Source organism: Mauremys mutica, chromosome 2 (assembly GCF_020497125.1).
Source record: "Mauremys mutica isolate MM-2020 ecotype Southern chromosome 2, ASM2049712v1, whole genome shotgun sequence".
NCBI lineage: Eukaryota > Metazoa > Chordata > Testudines > Geoemydidae > Mauremys > Mauremys mutica.
In genome coordinates, this window is record NC_059073.1 from 212710504 (window position 1) to 212731632 (window position 21129).

Sequence of the window (21129 nt, forward strand, 5' to 3'; positions counted from 1 at the left end):
GAGGGAGGGGGTTGCAGGAAGAGAAAGGATGGTCTTGTGATTAAAGCTGTTCAGAGCAAGAAAAGTGTTTTATAATTTTGGTTGGTCCAGTGTGTTGTCTTTGTTTAGAGTTCTATAATTCAGAACACAAACTACACAAATATTCTGTAGCTCGAGGATGAGGAATAGAGGTGGATTACTGAATAGTAAATTGAGATGTTCTGATATAAACCTTTAGAGTGCAGAAAGGCTGAAGTACTTGTGATAGCATGAGTACCTGAGGATGGATTTGTACATAGGTAATGAATTTACCGTTTTGTCCAATTAGGGGGGAAAGATTTTAGTTAATGCAAAGAAGACCCCATTCTTTGTATAGTGTAACTATAGGCTGTTTGGATTACAAGTGCAAGTGACACTGGTGCAGTAGGATAAATGCTGGCACAGCTTCTGGCATGGTGGCAGCAGTAAATACAGCTTCTCTCTAGCTTTAAAAAAGGATATTTGTAGGCATAGCGGCCTATGTCTGATCAGTGTTAAAAAGGGCCAGCAATGGGATGTTATATGTTACAGCTCCCTGCCAATTTTAGGATTCAAAATTGTGATTTCAAGCAGTAACTTCTGAATTGTTAGTGGCCAACCAATAGCCTTTGCAGGTGGCAACCCATATCCAGATTTTAGTAATTTCCTGGGATGTATGTGGAATGTACCAATAGTGCTCCTTAAGCAACTTGTCAGGTATTCAATGTCCACCATGCAAAGCATGTGATTCCATTTCATATCACCCTTTGACCTTCCCATCAGCATGATTAGTTAATCAGGAAATGGGAAGCCACTTGCAGCTTCCTGGCACATCAGTAGTTATAGTTCTTAAGAGTGGCACTGTGATAAAACAGGTACAACACATATAAGCGTTACAAGGTCAGCTGGAACCAGCGTTAATCCACCATAGAAAGGTTTGCAGGATTTGCCATTCATTTTTATGTTGTATAGACAGTAAGGTAATTATGCTGCTGTGTACATTTAGTGTTTCTTATAGCTGATAAGTGGTAATGGTCCCATCAGGAAGGAACAACTTGTATGAGCAATTCCCACAAAGCAGTGATTTTAAACTAGCCTCCTCAATATGCCCATAACAAACCTGACATTTTATAATACAGATAAGTAACCTGAAGGCTGACTGATACAAGGCTGACTGTTCATTTTCCCCTCAAGTGGGGAAAAAAATGATTTTTGTCCTGAAATTTTCCCTGAAGTTCAAAATAAATGGATATGCTCTTAGTTGCATTGATAGTAAAAATGAAAACCAGTTACTCAGGGTTAGTGGACTATGATCTGTGAATGTTCACACATGCAGGGATACAGAACTAGAATGAATCTTGTTTAAGACACTTTAGACATTCTGCAGTTAAAGGCCAATCTTGTTCAGGAAAGGGGTTTACTTTTGTTGGGTCTCTGTAATGTCACATTCCATTTAAAACTGTAACAATTGCTATAACTTGTTTCTGTCCTCCTCCCCGCTTTCTTCCCTCCCTCCCCCCCAAAAAAAAGACAAAGAAGAATTGCTCACTAAGCCTTTGATAACTGTTCTTTCTTTTCATTCCAGGTAACTTCAAACAAGAAGCACTCCGAGAGCCTGAAGAATGATGGTGACAGTCTTATCCACATTCTAGAGAGACTGGCCCAAACTGCCAGGTGAGTTCCCTCAGGCTTTCAGGAATTTCCAGGGCTGAGAGCACTCCCCTCCCCTTTTGTCTGAGATGGTCTTCTCTTGTAATCCCCTCATGTGCACTACAAGCTTCTCCTGTTACCAGCCCTCCCCTCCCGTATACTCCTGTCCTCAAAACTCCCTTTATTCAAAGCTTTCTTGCTTTTTTTGTTGCTGTTGTTGCGGTGTACTTTGATCCCAGATGTGGCTAAGCCATAGTTCTGTCACACAATCTTTTTTTCTTTTTGTTAACAGCTCACCTCTTCATAACCAGATACTGGTTTATTGTTTCCCTGTACAGTGTACTGGCAGCACAACATGGCTTTGTGCCCTTTCAAAGTAATGGTGGTGGTAAAAGCAAAATCCTTTCAAATGCACAGCTGAGGACAAGAAATATTCTTCTAAGAATGCTGGCTGTCTTTCAGCTAAGGCTTAAAACTGAGGTCCTGACTGCTTCTGAAAAGTGCCTTGGCATTCTTTGTAAGGATAGAGGTGTTAATCCCTCCCAGTGGCCTGGTCAAATCCCAACACTCTACCTACCTAATTCCCCTGGCACTCTCAAATGGACACGTTTTTGTTCCCTTCTCCTTAAAATGTTTTTCACTGCTGCTGTGAGCTGCTAGGCTGCATTTCACTGCTGGGTGAAATGGTTCCCATGTAAAGTTTATAGATGATTTTTTGCAATGCTTTGGGAATCTTCCTGGTGTCCTTTGTGCACATAAATGCAAGCTTTGTATGAGTCAATGTTGTAGGCTCTGTTTAAGGCGTGGAGTTATGAAAATTGGCCGCTCAACTCTATTGTGGAGTAAGTTGTATTATTTTTTGGAAGGGGCGAGATGTAACAACCACTGGTACTGTGATGGAGGGGTTTGTGAAGTTGTGGGATAGAAGTGGTGTGGAGAAGGAGACAGAACTTACCATAAATCAAGTTTTCAGAAATCTGCTGCCCCTCTTAGGTATTCAAGTGCTGAGTTGCATTTCCTATTAGCAACTGCATTACCAGGTTGAAATAAAATGGCAACTCCCCCTAAAAGAGACACTAATGCCATCAGCTAAAGAGACAGTCAAAAAAGCTAACAGAATGTTGGGAATCATTAAGAAAGGGATAAATAATAAGACAGAAAATATCATATTGCCTCTATATAAATCCATGGTACGCCCACATCTTGAATACTGCATGCAGATGTGGTTGCACCATTTCAAAAAAGATATATTGGAATTGGAAAATGTTCAGAAAAGGGCAACAAAAATTATTAGGGGTATGGAATGGCTGCCATATGAGGAGAGATTAATAAAACTGGGATTTTTCAGCTTAGAAAAGAGACAACTAAGGAGGGATGTGATAGGTCTATAAAATCATGACTGATGTGGAGAAGTAAATAAGTGTTATTTACTCCTCATAACACAGGAACTAGGGGGCACCAAATGAAATTAATAGGCAGCAGGTTTAAAACAAACAAAAGGAAGTATTTTTTTTTACACAACGCAGTGAACCTGTGGAACTCTTTGCCCAGGGGATGTTGTAAAGGCTAAGACTATAACATGGTTCAAAAAAGAACTAGATAAATTCATGGAGGATAGGACCATCAATGGCTATGAGCCAGGATGGACAGGGATTGTGTCCCTAGCCTGTTTGCCAGAAGCTGGGAATGGGCGACAGGGAATGAATCACTTGACGATTACCTGTTCTGTTCATTCCCTCTGAAGCACCTGGCATTGACCACTGTTGGAAGACAAGATACTGGGCAAGCTGGAGCTTTGGTCTGACCCAGTATGGCCGTTCTTATGTTCTAAGGTCAAGGTAGCCCATAGCTGCAGTAACTGTTTCACTAGGCCAGCAGTGCTTTGTGTGGGGTGAACACTCAATCAGAGATTGGAAGACTAGAGAGGTAGCTAACCACTGCACTCCCTGATAGAGGCAGTGAACTGGGTCTGAAACATGCAGCACTATGTACAGCAAGAACAAATCCGCCTTTCCTGTAGCAGGTTAAAAAAAAAGATGCTTCAGCAGCGCTGCCTCCATGTGCTGACAGACTCACTCTACCCCACAAGGAACGTGCATGTGGAAAGATGACAAAAATGTGAGGCATTTTTCCACCAAACTATTGAAGAAAATGTAATAATTACATCTTCCCTTTTTCAGAGTGAGACTTAGCAGGGCACCAAGCAAGCAGTTCTGTAAACATGAACTCAAGGGATCACACTGATATGCATGACTTGCTACATGTTGAAATATCCATAGTATCCTAACAGAAAATTGGTTTAGTTATCCAAAGTGGATTCCCTCATCAGGCACTTTCCAGCACAAGTGAAAGTCTCATGTGTAGGACAACTACAGAATTTAGATGAGGTGTTTTACCTTGAAGATTACTATCTTTGTTTTCTTCTTTCCCAGCTCTCATGCCGATATTGCTGTTGCTTCCTTGGCTTTTGAAATTCTTAGAACAGTTGGACGCTAAAAGATCAAGGCTACCAGATCAATCATCACTCCACAGTCCTGACTGCATGCACAAAACACTGGCATGGTGAATTCCTCAGTCTTGTTTTAGGATATTTATGAATGAGTGTTGTAGTCCGAATTCGATAAGAAATCTAATGTGTGTGTATGTATTTACTTTATCTGTATAAGAATAAGGAAAAAGGGGGGAAAACTTGCTTTTAAAAGAATAAGTCCATTATCTTGCTTAAATTAGCACAACCTATGGTTTGAGGGGATTTTTAAAGTTTCCTACAGCCATGTACTGAAGAATATAAATTAGAAAAATTCCATTCCTTTCACAAATATGTTTAGGGGAGAAGCATTTTTCATTCCACCTGAATTGTGGTATATTTTCCAAGAATGCCTTAGCTGATCATCCTCATTTGACACATCACCTATAACAATCTGTAGAATACTTTTGCACATGTAAAGTTTTCTGAAGTGCTTTGCAAATGTTAATGACTCAATCTGAAAACACTGCAGGGAGTTGGTATCATCCCCATTTACAGATGGAAAATGAGCACAGGGAGTAAGTGATTTCCAAATGTCCCACAGAAAGTCTGGGATGGAGCCAGGAACAGAACCCAAATCTTCTGGCACCCAGTCATGTAGTTTAAAGGCAATTTGCAAAACCAAATACAGTGTTCTGGTTAAAAGGGTACAATAAATGACTTTGCACTTCTATATTGCAGTGATTTCTGGTTAATAATTGCCCTATACACAAGTCAACTTGTGGCACTTTTCTTAAACTATTTTGATGTATATTCCAGACTCTGTTTTGACTATAAGGAAAATATTGTTAATTAAAAAATTTCAAACTGAGACAGACCAAGCTGCCTCTAGTAGATCTGTTTGAATGTTCTCCCTCAACTTAATTCTTCCACAAAGTTGTGCTTGTTTTGACACATTTGCCACAGTAGTGATTGTAACCAATTACAAATTAAGCATTAATTTCACAGGAGGGTTAAATACCTACTCTGACATTTGCCTGCAAAAGTAAAGCAGTAGGATAGCTACTGAATTTAGATGAGACATTGAAGCTTGATAGTAATTGTTTATTTTTACTTTTCATTAGCAGGTCTCATACTGATACTGTTTCTTGGGCTTTGAAATTTTCTGAGTTGGACATGGAAAGATCAGTGCTAACAGAACAAGTATCACACTGTACAGATTGAAATCACTTTTTTTTAATTAACATCTTGTTTACAATGGCAGGAAAAGTTAAGAATATTGCATGATAAGTCACTAGATTTGTTTTTAGTCTAGTTCCTATTTAAGTGACTGGAAGTCCTTCTTTCAAAAGGTACATGGTGACTATTGACAGACTAACTAGCCGTAGTGCTTCATTAGTCTATATTAAAGGAAGTTGCCATTCCCAATGCTTCCCTCAGGGATATCCTTAAGTACATTTTAAGCCCAGCCTTGGGTTCTAAATGTCATGACATCATGCTAGGGCATACATACCTGTCATGTATTGGTTGCATTAAATGCCTAGCATTTGAAAAATGGACTTGTTAGGTTCCTATTATGTTTCACTAGACAGCCCTAGTAAATCAGTTGAACTAGAGTTTTTTTAACCTATGCTATTTTAGATGGGTATTAAAAGATTCTATAGAAAAGGTTATTTTCAAGCTATCTGATCAGACCTTACACTAATGTGCACTAGGCTCAAGCATTTTGTCAAGGTGGTGATTTGAGCCCTAGCTTGCAAGGAATGGCTTTTTCATCTCAGAATCAAGTTGAGTTTTTACTGCTGAAGCCTGCACTAGATGCTCCCAACCACAGGTAAGATTGAAACTGCTGTTTGGATGTGTTATCCTATTTTTTTTTTAAACAGTAAAACAGTCTAATTGTGAGAGGAAGTGGCCTATTTTGTTAAAAACAAAAACCCTACAATAGTGACAGTTAAGGTTGCATTACTGCATGCAGCCAAAACTGTCAAAGCTTGGACATAGGCAGTTTGAAAGTGGAAAACTATAATTATGTGGGTGTTACACACCCTCTTGAACAGATACTTCATCAAGGTTTTTGCATTAAGCAGTAAGCTCAGCAGGGTGAAGGCAGAATCGGTCTCAGTTTATGGAGGATGTTATAGTCCTGTGTGCTGATCTTTGATATATAAAAAAAGCCATACACTGTTAGGTTGCTTTTTAAAAAAAAGTACACATGTAAATTGGCATTGGGAGCTGGCAAGAGATGTCTTATGGAGTATATTAGCAACAGCATTGTAGGTAATAAGAGGTTAAGACTCCTACATTCCTTCCCCTATTTCCAGTTTTGGAGCAGGTCCTGCTGCAACCTTAAATGCAGCTTGCTAGTTGGACCCTTCTCTCCCCCCCTGCTTTTTTTTTTTTTTTTAAAAAACAGCATACCACAGAGGCTGGCTTGCCACCCTCAGGACAGCTGTAGTTACCAGGAATCAGAAATTATGACACTGAAGCATAGCCTGACCCCCTGAAGAGGGTAATAGGTAGTAACATTCTTCAGTAAATTGCCTAATGTTTTACCTCTGCTTAAAAGTAAGTTGCCAACAGCACCCCTCCATATTTAATTGCAGTCAACTGGAGGAAATCTTTTCAAAATAGTCCTGAGTGGCTGCAACCCCAGCATTCCATCAGCAGGTCTACCTACTAATGTGTCCATTTCCTGACAGTGGATGAATTATACATCTCAACCTACCAGTAGGTGACAGCTGCCCTCTTGTCTGAGGACTTGAAGGCACTCACTCAAAGGCACAAGCTATAAAAGCTTGTGTTAAAGAGCTAGATTTACACAGAAAGTGGTCACAAACATCCCCTTTGTATAACACATCCTTGGTATGTTACCCCTGAAAAAAGTTGATATTCCTCTCTAGAGTTAAGAGGATTTTTTTTTTTTTTTTTAAAACCATCCCTCAGTTTAGGTCACTGGCAGACTAGGGGTTGAAACCATGCAAACCCTTTAGCTTAGACTTGGCCCTGAGGTATGGGATTGCTAACCCCTTGTCATTTTACATGCTTTTAGTGGCTAGTAATTAACTGTAACCCTCCAATCAAAAAGCAAGCTTACTACCAGTACAGCTCTAGCTTTAATTAAGCAAAAGGAGTAGAGCATTCAGCAGTTTACACTTAACTCACTTGTAGGGGAGGATGCACACCCTTAATCAACAGTAAGAAACTAGCACCTGTGTTCATAAAGCCATTTGTCAAAGTAAGATCTGATCCATCTTGCTCAAGCTACACAAAGTTAAGAGGGGTATTTAGTGTAAAATGTTTTGCTGACTCCACAGTAGGAAGGGAAAAAATGTACATACTTGGGGGAGGAGGGTGTCCTCATGTATGTGCTGTAGCTGGGAATGGTGAGAATTGCCACAATAGCAAAGGATGTGGTCTGATGCATTGGCTATGAAAATATTTTTTTTAAAAGTGTTTTAACTCACCATCTTTGAAAAATTTTACTTCGAAAAGTTCAAGTTTGTGTTATGAGGATAACTTTTCTCTGTAAGAGTTTGCTCCACCATAAGGGGAAGCAAATATCTAAATTCAGATCAAGGCAGAGGTATAATTAGGACACATTTCTTCCCTTGAATGAGAGCACTCCTGCTCTAGTGTTCAGTTCATGCTGTAGGGAAAAAAATCATTAAGAATATCCCTCTTAGATGGTACTTGCTTCTTGGTGTAGGCAGTCTATATTTCTCTGACAACAGTGCAAAAGTGGCAAAGCTAGTTTTTAGTCACAGACCAAATGGTTTGTGGGGCTGGCTCAGTTCATTTAGCAGCATTGTGCCTTTGTAACACACAGCACATGAAGAATTGCAGATTCCATTTGCCAGAGCAAAGCAATTAAAAAGAAAGCCAGGGGTGATTGGATACTTGTTTCAGGGTTGATGCTGGTGTTAGTGTTACAGTATATACAGGTATCAAGATGAGGTGTAATTGTGCAGTGGTAAGTTAAAAACTTTCAGGGGAGTATTGCAAATAGCAGAATTAGTATAGGGTGACTAAGCAAACTAAAAATCTCTGATTTGGTCAGCAGCACAGGTTTCCTCTAAACTGAGGAGACTACTGAAGTTGCTTTATTTTTGACGGATTTATGCCATGCTACCCTTACTATACAAAAATAGTCAACTTGCTGCATGAAGTTAGTTTTGTAGGGAAAAAGTCACCATGCAGATGTTATGTATTTCCCATTTCAAATAAATGGAGACAGCTGAGTGAATTAAAAGTTTACTTTAATTCTTAACCATTTTATAACTGCTTTTGCTCATGAAGCATCTGTATCACAGCAGGCTACAATAACTTTGGGATAAAAGGCAACTGGTAAACTGTCCAATACACGGTTCCAAATAAACAGTTCTTACTGGCCCCTACCCAGACACATCCCAGATAAAGTTTTTGATCAAAAACATGAAATAGATCCACCTGCTTATTTTAAGCATATTAAAAAGGAAACTAATTGGACCATTTCTATTTCTCTATTTTATACAAAAAGGCTACACAATGTTACACTTTATTCAGAATACAATTAGTGATTATGAATTAGTGTTCTACACCATTACTCAATCCTTAAAAGTTAGAAACTGCTGTAGCATATTCACTATAACTTAACACTACAAGAGACTTAAAAAAACCCTACCAGTTACAGCAAAAAGAAAGAAGTCTACTTTCAAAGCAAGCAAGGTCAGTACCATTACAGAAGTTAAAAAAAATTTAACAAGCAAGGCTAAGGTTTGATAAATTCCATCTTGATTCTTTCTTGTGCATTCTTCATTTCTGAGTCACTCCCAAAATCCATTTGTATTATTACTCCTCGACCAAAAAGGACCAGAACAAAAAGTTTACTTCAATTGTTCCCATAGGAAACTCAGCTTGGTTAGTGTGTCAGGCACTTTCTGAGATACTAGCCCACCCCTCGAGCCCTCTCAGCAACTCTACAGGCCAATCACAATGCAAGTTCATTCAGACGATACAGCTGTGTAGGAAGAAAAACAAAGAACTGTCAGTGCTGTAGAGTTATTTGCCCACATATTAAGACTGCATAAAGCTGGAGCACAAGACACTGAAGTTAGTCACTTCCACACTTCACAGCAGGAGTCAGTTCAAGTGCACAGAAAGTATGAGCTTCAAGATACTCAAAGTTCAGTATTTTGAGAAGAGTTGGACCCATTTAAGCCATTCCCTCCCTGCCAACCAAGTCCTCAGTTCAGAAGGTTGTTTTATTCCAAGTTTTGAGTTTGAGCTTCTTACCTAAGGACGATTTACAGGTCAGTATCGAACCAGGCCAACTGATTACTGTCACCTGGAGGCAGCCCATCCATAAGATCCTGGGCATGTCCCAGATCTGGCAGCCCATCAACTGGGTAGTCAGCACCGGGGTGGTGGCCACCCATTTCATGCTCCATCATAGGGTCCATACCCAAGGCATCCTGACCATATCCGCCAGAGTGGAAAGAACGGTAGCTAGGATCTAAGAGTTAAGGGTGGCAGAGGGGGGAGGGAAAAAAAAGCAGAATGTTAACCGATGTTAGATGCATCAAAAGCTGCAAATATGAGGGTGAGAGAAGACAGTTGTAGCCATCTAGTTTCTTCTAGTTCAGCCAAACTGAACACACAAATTTATTGCTTGGTCTAATAGCTATCTGACTGTATGAGACAGCCTTTCAGTGTGGCTCTGCAGGCAAAGCATACTGCAGTCAAAAGCGTGAGCAAATTCCAGCCAAGCCATTAGTCGGCATAAACAGTACTGAAACCCAACACAGCAATACTGCAAGAGAACAAGCCTGCTAACAGCAGATTTGCTTCTTATGTGGCTAGTCAAAATGGCTTATAATCCTTAAAACAGACATGATAGTCTGTACAGATTTGAAGAACACTATCAGGGTACAAGCACCACACTGTTTTAAAGGAAAACTGCAGTTTAATTCATATTTAGAATAAATGGGAAAGTTCAGAAATACTCTTCATCGAGAAGATGTGCTGCTGGGAAGTCTCAATGAGGAAAAGGACCACCAATTTCTGTTTAAGAGAACAGAACTCCCAATGAATCAGACCTAGAATGTTGCAGAGCTAGTTATTACTTGCTATTCAGGATGGCAGTTTCCCATCTCACTGCCAATTTGAAGTATTGAAGCCACTTGAGAAAAGCAAATCACATCTCCTGTATTACTTGCAGTTCTCCTTTAAGGGCACTGAATTTAGCCAGGCTTAAGTTTATTAGGCAATGAGGGAAATAGAACAGACATACCATCTGGACGGTATCCAAGAGGCTCTCCCTGGGCACCAATATCAAGTCCAAGATCTGCAGTCTAAAAGTGGTGTGGAGAGCAAGAAAGGAAGGCAAGTTAAAATTATTCAGTGACAGGCTTTCATCCATCAGTTGTACCACATGAAGGCATTTATTTTAGACCCAATATTTAGGTTTTCTAGAGTTTTCCAAATTGGACATTACTATAAGCTGGATTTCAGACACTCCTGTGTTTACCACAAATCCTTCAGCAAAGCTTTGCTTAGAACCAGAAAACAAGCCCTATAATTTGAGGGCCATCTAAGGGCTTGTCTATGCTATGGAGTTAGTGGCATAACAGCAACCCCCATAGCATAGATGCACACTACAGCAACAGAAAAGATTCTTCCATTCTATAGCAACTCCATCTCCCTAAGCAATGGTGGCTAGGTCAAACACAAGAAAGCCAAGCTTATTGGAAGCAAGGTCTACACTGGGGTTTAGGCTGGCAAAACTACAATGCTCAGGAGCGTGAGAAAAAAAAAAATGTTTACACCCCATAGCAACATAGCGAAATCAACTTAAGTACAGACCATGCTGAAGATGGACCTTTAACTGCCAAAACTGTTTGACAACCTATGAATAATACACACTATAGCAGAATGCAATGACCTGCAGATCTGATACTATTTGGTTACAGAAGGCCTACAAACAGAAGAGGTTTACTACTTTAAATGAACAAGTAGTAATTTAGTGGTCAAAGCCAGAGGTTCTCAAATAGTGGTCTGTGGACCACCATTGGTCCATGAGCTCCATTCAGGTGGTCTGTGGATAGTTCCCTTTAAGCGCGCAACTGGGTGGCTGCACATGAGGGAATGAAAGGCCACCCACCTAATTAGTGGAGCCATGCAGGTGTGGCTCCACTAATAGGTGCCTGGACCCTGGAGAAGATGCACATGCAAGAGGAGGGTGGTGGCCTTGGGGGGGCGGGGGAATAGGGGAAAGGGGGTAGTGGAGTAAAAAAAGAGGGGGTGGGGGGAATTAAGGATATGAAGGGTAGTGGTGGCCAGAGAAAGATGACTTCCCCAGCTCCAGGGCTGCAGCTGCTGGAGAGAGGACCCCCCCACCCTGCTTCCCAGCCCCAGCTCAGTGGCTGCCATAGCAGGGGGGAGAGGGCACATCCATTGCATTAGAAAGGTAAGACTACTGATATTAAAAAAAATAGGCTTTTATTTGCATAACAAGTTTTATATAGCGTTTTTATCCAAAGCTCTTTACAATAGTTAGCTAATAGTACAAACAGCATTTTGAAAGATCATTAAGTGGTCTGCCGAGACCCTCAGCAATTTTCAAGTGGGCCCCCGGGGGGGGGGGAGGGGGAGGAGGAGAGAAGAAGAGAAGAGGGAGCACTTGAGAACCACTGGTCTAAGCCATAAGATCTTCAGTGACCACTCAAGATTATCCCATACCAGGATCACAGAAGAGCCTTGTCTGAATTTGTCCCTTCTCCTTACAGAGGGATCAACTGCAATATAAAGAATCTCCTTTACTGCAGATTCAATGTTGTTTCTCCTTTGCTCCAGCCTTGAGCACTGTATTGCTTGGGGGGAGGGGGAAGAGGAGAAAGGAGGAGGAGGAGAAGAAAGTCTTCTTTTGGGCAGTACCATCTAGAGAACTGTTGACTGTTCAAGGACAGGGGAGCATGGGTGGTCCTGAAGAAGCTCAAGACTGCTTCCGATTGTGTGCTATACATATACACACCCACCCCCCCCCACCCCCCCTTGGGGCCAGGTATCAAAAATCATTGGAATTATTATATCTAGAAACTCATTTGAAACCCCAGATAGACATTTCCTGATCTACTTGCATAAGACGATGTGATCAGGTTTCTCTTTATTTCTTTATGGCTTGTGGACTCCTCTGTGCCAACCCCAGATGCTTTTGTTTTGCTTATAACCTTTAAGTTGGACCTCAAGAAACTATTATTGATGCTTAATTGTTGATCTTTTTAAATCTAGCAATAGCTTAAATTCCCAGAAGTATTTTTTTTAAATATAAAAAAAATAATAATTTTTGTTTAAGAACAAAATTGGATGTGTCCCCCAAGAGGTTTGTGCATATGTTTGATTAGCTGGTTGCAACAGCTGATTGCCTTTTTCTTCTGAGCTCTTCCCCAGAAGGGGGGTGAAAGGGCTTGAGGGTACCCCACAGGAAGGAATTCTGAAGTGTGCCACCCTTGGTTCTCAAGGGGGTTTTGCAGTTGGGTGGTGGCAGCATCTACCAATCCAAGGTCAGAGAAAAGCTGTAACCTTGAAAGTTTACTACAAGCCTGTAGTGGCAAGTATTAAAAACAAAAAAAAATGAAGAGTCCTTGCGGGCCCCCACCTTCTGCACATGAAGTGCCAGAATGGGGAAAAGTCAGCCTTAGCAGCAGCAAAAGCCATGAAGAACCCCAAAATAAGGAACTTTAACATGCCACTCACTTGTTCTGAACAAGCCTTTAAAATAGAGAATGTGTGTGGGTGACACTGTTCTATTTGAAACAATATTTATGTGAAATGTGGTACTGAGACAGAGCACTCATCTCAGTCCTCTGTAAGTGAATAATCCAGAGGAACTAAAGCCACCAGTTTTAAGACAAGAACTACAGCTACACTGCACAATTTAGATCTGGTAGTTAATGTAACTAAAATGCTCTGCCCCTAACAAGAGGAAATAAAGTCAATAAGTACACCCAGCATGGCCAAATTGTTGCAGCTTGTACAGTTGGCAGAAGCAGTTTTTGCCAAGAAGTTACTTGACCTAAACCACGAAGTAGAATAGTCCAAGAAAGGAATTACATAACCGGTAAAAGATTTTTTTTACAAAAAATGTACCGAGGCCTTTAGAATCATCTGGCCTGACAATATCCCTTCAAGGTATACCTAGGGAAGCAAAGACTGAGTCAGTTGCTTCATTAGTGTTTCTCAAAAGAAACAGACCAAGGGGGGGAACCACTACACTCACAGGGTCATCACAGTATGCATACTTAAGCCTTTCCTCTTTGGAAAAACACAACCTGCTCTTGGATGTGCTGTGCTCAGAGAGGGGAAATGCAGCCTGGTCCTGAACAGTCTAGAAGGCTCTCCAGTAGCGAAAGGGAGAAAAATCTGATGGCATCAGGAAGATCACATGGGAGTGAAGCTTTTTATAGCATTAGGAACAAAATGACACTAACTCACCTCATTCCAAGCCATTGGTTCAGTTCTGAAGAGAGAGCTCGTCAACTCAACTGAAAGCCGTTTCTTGTAATCTTGTGGTTTGTCCTCAGACATTCTGAACAGCACTGCAGCTGCATATGTTGCTATTGAAAGCAAGCAATAGATTTTAGTTGAGCCCTTGTCATTGCAATGATTAAGCTTTCCTATTTTTCTCCACTTACCAACACCTTCATTTCTAGAGTGAAGCAGTTCTGTTAGAGGAGCAGTTGCTCCCTCAGCTTCAATGGCTTCAGCTGCCTCCTTATCTTGAGCCAGTTCACAGAGTACTCCTGCAGCTACTCTCTGGATATTCTCAATGGGAGAATACAGCAACTATAAACCACACAAGTAGGTCAACGTAAGTGTTTGTCCTCAAAATGGCATGATCATCAAAGCCCAGCTACAGAATTAGAGACTAGAGGTAACTACTTATTAGTGCTACTAAACAAAGGGGTCTAACCAATTTGATAAGCCAGTCTCCTCTCCTCAGCAATAAGTAGCTAGTTTAATATCAATACTGAGCTAAATCTGGACAAGGATGGAGGTTCAAGCTGTCTTTAGCAGACTGCAAGAGGGAGCAAGTTCCAGAGCCAAAGTTCACTTCAAGGAGGTGAGCCAGGCAACAGAACAAAGTGAGTATTCTGGCAGAACGCAGCCACCATGCCACTCTAATAGAAGGCCTCATGATGCATCTGGTTCCCTGTTAGTCAGGAGTCCTGGGATCATTTCCTTAGTCACCGAGGCAACTGATTTGGGCTCATTCAGTATAATGCTGAACTGATAGGACATTATTTTTAATGTTGGATTTGGCCCAAGGCTTCTCTCATGCCAGGAAGACAACTCTCAAACGCAGGCATTTCAAAAGATATCACTTACCTGCACAAATAGTGGAATGGTATTTAGACCCCTGATTACAATTCGATTGTGAACATCTCGTGCAAGGATATGAAGGGCTCCAGTACAGCCTTCAACTATCTCCTCCATACGCACACCCTCCTGTATAGGGAAATACACAAAGGCATAGTACTGCACTTTTAAGAGGGACACCATTTTAAACGGTAAGGATATTGCGTTTGTGCATTAATTCCCTTATCTTGGTAGATAGTGATAGAGGGCAGGGGGAAGAGAATAGGCATATACAGAACCTCTGTAACTTGAAGATTCTCTGATTAGAAGTGTTGTGTGCACTCAAGTCCATACACAAGTCAGAGTTATACAATGTTTCAGATTCACTTTGGTGCATTGTGTGTGCATAGTTCTGGTAAGACAAGATTGTGGAGTAGCAGGCGGTGTCCCTACCTCTGGTTTGCTAGAAGAGAATCTCTACTCTTCCCCAATTAGGGAACAGGTGTGTTGTCTACTCCTAATAACCTTACACTAAGGTCTCTTGCTCAGTAAATGAATTAAACTGGCTCTCCAAGACTCCCCATGGATCCAATATTGGAGAGCCTCAGCTTTAGGGGAGACTGTCTGGACAAGGGGTGTGAGCACGTACATGACACTTATCCAGATTTGTCCAAAATGCTAACTGGACTGCAGAAAGCAGGTGCTTGTAACAGACTAATAGTGAATGTTAAGATTCATTTACAGTGAGTCATTAAGATTGTAGAAAACCCTCATTTTCTGCTATGCTTAGACATTTAAGCAGCATGCCTTGACTTCTAAGAGGGAAGCATCCCCAACAGTGTCTTGTTTTGCAACTCTCTTAATAACATACCACAAACTGCTGTTGTGTTCCACCCATAGATGTGCGACGCTGGGTGTCCTGATGTGCTCTAACCAGCAACTGAACTAGCCTTGGAATGGCGCCTTGTTCACGCAGGGGTGCATGATTGGCTGGACAGAGAGCAAGATTGCGGATCAGACCAACAGTAGCCTGCAATTGGGAAGAAAAAAAAAAAAAAAAAAACTTACTGTAGTTCATCTTAATTCTGATGCTGTAGCAAGCAAATCCCTGCAAGAGCTAGCTTCAAGCTATTAAAGGCCTTGTCTACACTGCCACTTACAGCACTGAAACTTTCTTTGCTCAGGGGGTGTTACACACCTGAGCAATGCAAGCTTCAGCACTATAAAGTGGAAGTGTAGATAGTGCTCCAGCCCTGGCAGTTATTCCCCTCGCAGAAGTAGTTTTATTACAGCACTGGAGCAGTGACACCGTCTGTGTAGACATTCCGTAAGGTTAGTCTTCCCACCCATCCTAGACATGGGTTACCCAGATGTTCTCCTGTAGCTTACCTTGAAGACAATATTCAAAGCAATCTCAAAACTCAAGTGTCAATTACACCACATTTTACTAATATATTGTTCACTTCACTAAACATGTTATTAGAGATGCAACAAGTGCCATCTTAAATTTATATGTTTACCTTGATCAGGGGCCAGTGAGATGGTGGGTGCAAGAGTTTAACCACCACTGGAAGCCCATAGTGAAGACGTACTGCATTTTGTGCCATCTCAGCTTCCTGATGTCTGCTAGTGAGGTGACGAAGTGCACAGATAGCAGGTTCTGTGATGTCTTCCCTGTCACCAGCCCGAAGAACAGTGCGCACAAGAGCCTCAATACCACCAACTTGGCATACCATCATCTTGTTCTTATAGTTGTTGCAGGTGAGGTTAGAAAGGATGCCAGCTGCACAGGTTACAACATTGATATCGTCTGACCCTAGAAGCTGAACAAGGGTTCCTAGAAGACCTTCCATGCCCTCCTGTAGAGAGGGAAGAAAGTGTTGTAAATCAACAGCAAGTGTTGCTTGTGTTCTTGATCCCTAGCAAAACCATTTACCTGCTTAGTTGCAGCATCTGAAAGATTTCTGAGAGTCCAAAGACAGTTCTGAACAAGACGTTGGCTTGGATCTGTAAGGTGGAGTCCCAAAGCCTGCATCCCACCTAGAACAAGATGCAAGTTAACGCTTCAGTGTTAAGCCTGCAGCCTTTCAGAGGCAGTAGTTCTATAGATCCTGATCTTGCAAAGGGCTGAGATGGAGAGCACATTCAAATCCACCTGAATTTAAGGAGGTAGTGGAAGGCACTCAGACTTTTCAAGGCATCTTCTACCTCCACTGCAACAGTGAAGAGTTTGCCACAAGTCTTAAGTCTCCCTAAGCAGTGTCCATATACTTAACCGTAAGTCTTCAGCCACTTCAATTTTGGCAGACAAATGAACTCTGAGCATATAGTACATTATGACGACTGCTCAGTCATTTAATTGTATGACATTTGTCTTGTGAATGTGGGGAGATCAAAGCTATACAGTGGTTTACTAGTATTCAACTATGCTGGTGGCTCTTACAAGAGAGCTACATCTCTAGTCTAAGCCACTAATTTTAAGGAGATGTATTTACACATTTAGTTTGTGTAATTCTTTCTAAAACATCAATTCTTATCCTTGTGGGGTGGTATGTATTGGTACTAGAGTGCAATACACACATGCAGCTATTAGCATGGGTACAGCTAATCTTGACACTTACCAGCTTCAACAATAGCAGGTTTGTTACTAGAGCAGACTGAGAGCACCTTCAGCACTCTACTTGTGGTCCACAGTAGTTTCTCATATGTGTAGGTCCTCATTATGTTTACTAGAGCCTGGGGTCCACCACTAGCCAGAATAATCAACTGCAAAGGAAGTTGTATTTAGAACTTAAGATGAAAGTTATGACCCCTTCTTTCCATTGTCACTCATTCAGTCTCCACATGCATGGGCAATAACCTGGATGGCTAGTAGTCGTTGAATGGCCTCAAAGTGTTTGTCACCCTTGCTGAAGCAATCTCATCTCATTGTTACCTGGCCTATCTTTTCACCTCTAGATGTGGTTGGTTCCTACATGCAAAGGGAGACGTATCCTCCATAATGACATTAGTGTCATATGTCTGACAGCCCAGAGACTGACCGTTAGTGAATCTGCTCATGAAAAAGTTGGATGCATTCATTTACCTTGCTTTCTTGATTGCCATAAGCTAAAATCTGAAGGCAATCTGTTGTGATGGCCAAGAATTTAACATTTGTCTTGTTGAGCAAGGCAACCATTTTCTGCAGCCCACCAGCTAGACGGACAGCCATTTTGGCACCTTCTTGATGCAACAGGAGGTTATGCAGAGTAGTTATAGCATAGAACAGCACAGAGTCCACTGGGGAACTAAAAAAAACAAAAACAAAGGAAGTGAGCACCTACACCTATCAGTATTAATACAGGTGAGTGTTGCAATGATACACCACATACCCAAGCATTTTAACCAGAGCAGGAATGCCTCCCGATTTGAAGATGGCCAACAATCCTTCACGGTGATGCGAGAGGTTGTGTAGTGTGCCTGCAGTGCAACGGGCTGTTTCCACATCATTTGTATTTTGCATGGTACGCACAATAGCAGATACCATTTGAGGAGAGCGCATGATAGCATGGCGGGAGGCTTCCTTTTTGGACAACTGATGAACCATAACTGCAGCCTTGTTCACCACCACCTATATGAAATATGAAGCAAGCTTTTAGTTTTAGCCAGTCATTTTAAGGACACCTTGCAAATTGGCTACACTATGCTAGAGCATACACATATACCTGGTCCTCATCATTCAACAATTTGGTCAGTTCTGGGATGGCACGAGTTGCAAGTTCTGCATCATCTTGATAATTTATCAAGTTAACGACAGCATGTTTTAACATCTGGGATGGCTCAGCCAGGCGCTGCACATTAGTTGGATGAGCAGCATCGAACTGTGTGGAAGGGATCTGCATGCCTTCATCCAATGTTTCAGGGAACATAGCTGCACGCACTCTCTGTGCTCTAGTCATTGCATACTGTCCATCAATGTCTGAAACAGAGGTAAGAATTGACTTAATGGACTTTGCTTAAGACTGGACAGATAACTAGCATAGAAAGAGTAGGAAGTCTAACAAGACAAGGGACATCAGTCAACTTAATACTTAAATTTGTAGAATTAAGCAATCTAGTAAAATCAAGATGAGTGTCAGTTTGCAAGTCATTCAAACAAGTTAATGTAACAGAATGGAAAATTTCCTTACCAGCTACTTGTTCTTGGGTAAAGGACTGAGAGAAACCCTGCTCCCACTCATACAAAACTTGGGTGGTGTCAACATCGTCCTCTTCAGGATTCCCCTTGCCACTCAGAGAGGGAGCTGTTGTTGTGGCACCAGAGTGGATACCAGAGTCAAGATAGGATTGCTGCTGCCAGTGGCTGACTGCTGCTTTTCTATCTGGCTCCATTGCCATATCCAATTCCATCAAGTCAGCTGCAAGAAGTAAGTGTTGAATATGTAGATCACTTGTTTATTAGGCAATTTTAGTCCTAAGAAGATGCAGCATGAATTGTAACAACTTTGAATTTATTTGAAGCAACTGTTTCGGCTTTTTCCAACTATGAGGTTTTAACTTTATGCCAGTTCAGTTACCTGGAGACCCAAGCAGAAAGACACAATCCCAACATAACTGGGCAATAAAAAACTCTTGTTGGTGCATCCAGGACATAGGGATTCATTCACCAGTCTTGTGCCTTTTTGGTGGGGGGAAAGGGCCTTGTTGGCACTTAGACTGAGAGGAAAGCATGTCTACAGGTTTGTGCTCTTCCTAAAGAGTAATTTTCCATGCACAAGATATTTAGCAGTAGATGGAACAATTACAGTCCCAGAGTGATAAAATGGGAAGAAAAAAAAAGAGCTAAAGGGCTAGGACACCCCTCCCCCACAAATATTTGTCAGAGCCAAGCAAAGTTCAGTCTGAGTGTGATATGTTAGATATACCTTGGGTTGCCATGTTCCTTGCTGGGCTCCCAGAACTGTAGCCTGCAGAACTTCAGAGACCTTAACCAGAAAAAAAACAAAAAAAAAACCACACAAGAATTACAAACTTGCTAGCTTTGGTTAGTTTCTAGTAAGAGAAAGGAGTTCAAGTTATGGGATCAGCCTAGGATGCTAATGCTGTATCTCAGTCTACAGGTTAGGAGACACACATCAAGACTGTACACAATGCACCCAATTACTCATTAGCAATCCCGCTCATCTAGAAATGGAAACATCAGGGACTACACATCCAGGCTTCTGCTAGCAATCTCAGAATATTTTCTCTTAAAAAATCCAAGAGGAAAAGCATGGAGGACAGGGTTGAAGCCATTTTCTGCATTTCTCTATTCCTTAGCTATAAACTGGAACCAGATTAACATCATCCTTGGGGAAGGGGGGGGGGGGAGAAAGAAGAGTACTTGGGCACCTTTCCAGCTCTGAACCTAAAGCCACTATGTAAGCCTTAACCCCGGTATGACTGTAGACCTGGAAAATGCATAGACCCACTGTAAGCCATCATTATGCAAGGCTACTAGTGGCCCACTGGCCATCCTTCACCACTATTCCACAGGTGGAGAAAAGCCATTAACTGCATCCCTAGGACACCCAGAGACTTCCACACTCCGGAATAACCAACTGATCATGTAAGACAAGTCTGAGTCTGCTGTGTGCCACAGAGTAGCACACAGATTTATGATTTAATCTGTTCCTACTGCTCACTCCCCACCTCAATTTTGTTTGCTAGGAAAACAAGTTTGATAGTGGACAACCAGAAGAAACTTGCATGAAAATTAAATGCTGAAGAATCACAAACTAATGTTTAAATTCTCGTTTCTGAAGTTAGTCAAGACAATTCTTGATCTAGACCTCAATTCTAACAAGGCTTGAAACATTAGTGTCATGAAGAGAGTTGACTGAATATGAACTAGACATGCAGCTAAAGTCCTCACTAGTTGAGTTTGGCATAGTAAGATTTACCCACCCAATAGCTGCTTGCACTGCTCCATAATCCCCATCTGCCAGTTTAAATTAGCTTCCCCACTTGTCAGGCAGCCATCTAATTCCTGAAGTGTAGACAAACTTATTTGGCAGTCAATCACTGAACTGTTTTTTCCAATCTTATTCATGTGGGTAAAGCTACTAAGAACACTTCTTCTGTTTGTCACAAGAGACTGGAGGAGCTATTTCACTCTTAAATTTGCACCACTGTCTAATATTGAAAGATTAAGGCTTTGGCTACACTTGCACTTCAAAGCGCTGCCGCGGCAGCGCTTTGAAGCGCTAAGTGTAGTCAAAGCGCCAGTGCTGGAAGAGAGCTCTCCCAGCGCTGTCCGTACTCCACCTCCCTGTGGGGAATAACGTACAGCGCTGGGAGCGCGGCGCTGGGGCTTTGACCACACCGGCGCTTTGCAGCGCCGCAATTTGCAGCGCTGGAGAGGGTGTGTTTTCACACCCTGCTGCAGCGCTGCAAATTTGCAAGTGTAGCCAAGGCCTAAGATGAATAGGTCTGGCTATGCTTTAAATTCAGTTTTAAAAAAGTTTAAAAACCCACTAAGCCAGTTTTGTCTAAAACATATTTTACAGTATACAAGTTGAAGAAAGTTTACATTTTTTATAAAAGGAGATCATAAACACTTAAATTAGCTCTTAGAAGTAAATCCTATCCTTACTTCAGAAGCAGATGGTCACCAAAAGTGATTACACTGAACATGGCACCAACTTTTCAAAAGAGTAATG

At 41.5% G+C, this 21129-nt stretch overlaps 2 protein-coding genes across 7 annotated transcripts in view; one reads left to right on the plus strand and one right to left on the minus strand.

Moving 5' to 3' along the window:
• Positions 1-4989, plus strand: part of ULK4 (unc-51 like kinase 4) — a 448425-nt gene extending 443436 nt beyond the window's left edge. For all 6 annotated transcript variants that reach the window (XM_045007197.1, XM_045007201.1, XM_045007198.1 and 3 more), the window contains 2 exons: positions 1583-1671; positions 4080-4989. In XM_045007197.1, the coding sequence (XP_044863132.1) occupies positions 1583-1671; positions 4080-4143 (153 nt within the window). In that variant the 3' untranslated portion in view covers positions 4144-4989. The remainder of the gene's footprint in view (positions 1-1582; positions 1672-4079) is intronic.
• Positions 4990-8356: 3367 nt separating this feature from the next.
• The window catches only part of CTNNB1 (catenin beta 1), a 32439-nt gene continuing 19666 nt past the window's right edge, over positions 8357-21129 (minus strand). The window contains exons 2-16 of the mRNA XM_045003540.1: positions 19354-19413; positions 18619-18846; positions 18154-18407; positions 17821-18059; positions 17535-17736; positions 17071-17215; positions 16386-16489; positions 15970-16308; positions 15321-15479; positions 14480-14599; positions 13786-13936; positions 13586-13707; positions 10386-10446; positions 9389-9608; positions 8357-9113 (exon numbers count right to left, since the gene is read on the minus strand). Of these exons, the coding sequence (XP_044859475.1) occupies positions 9400-9608; positions 10386-10446; positions 13586-13707; positions 13786-13936; positions 14480-14599; positions 15321-15479; positions 15970-16308; positions 16386-16489; positions 17071-17215; positions 17535-17736; positions 17821-18059; positions 18154-18407; positions 18619-18846; positions 19354-19366 (2346 nt within the window). The 5' untranslated portion in view covers positions 19367-19413 and the 3' untranslated portion in view covers positions 8357-9113; positions 9389-9399. The remainder of the gene's footprint in view (positions 9114-9388; positions 9609-10385; positions 10447-13585; positions 13708-13785; positions 13937-14479; positions 14600-15320; positions 15480-15969; positions 16309-16385; positions 16490-17070; positions 17216-17534; positions 17737-17820; positions 18060-18153; positions 18408-18618; positions 18847-19353; positions 19414-21129) is intronic.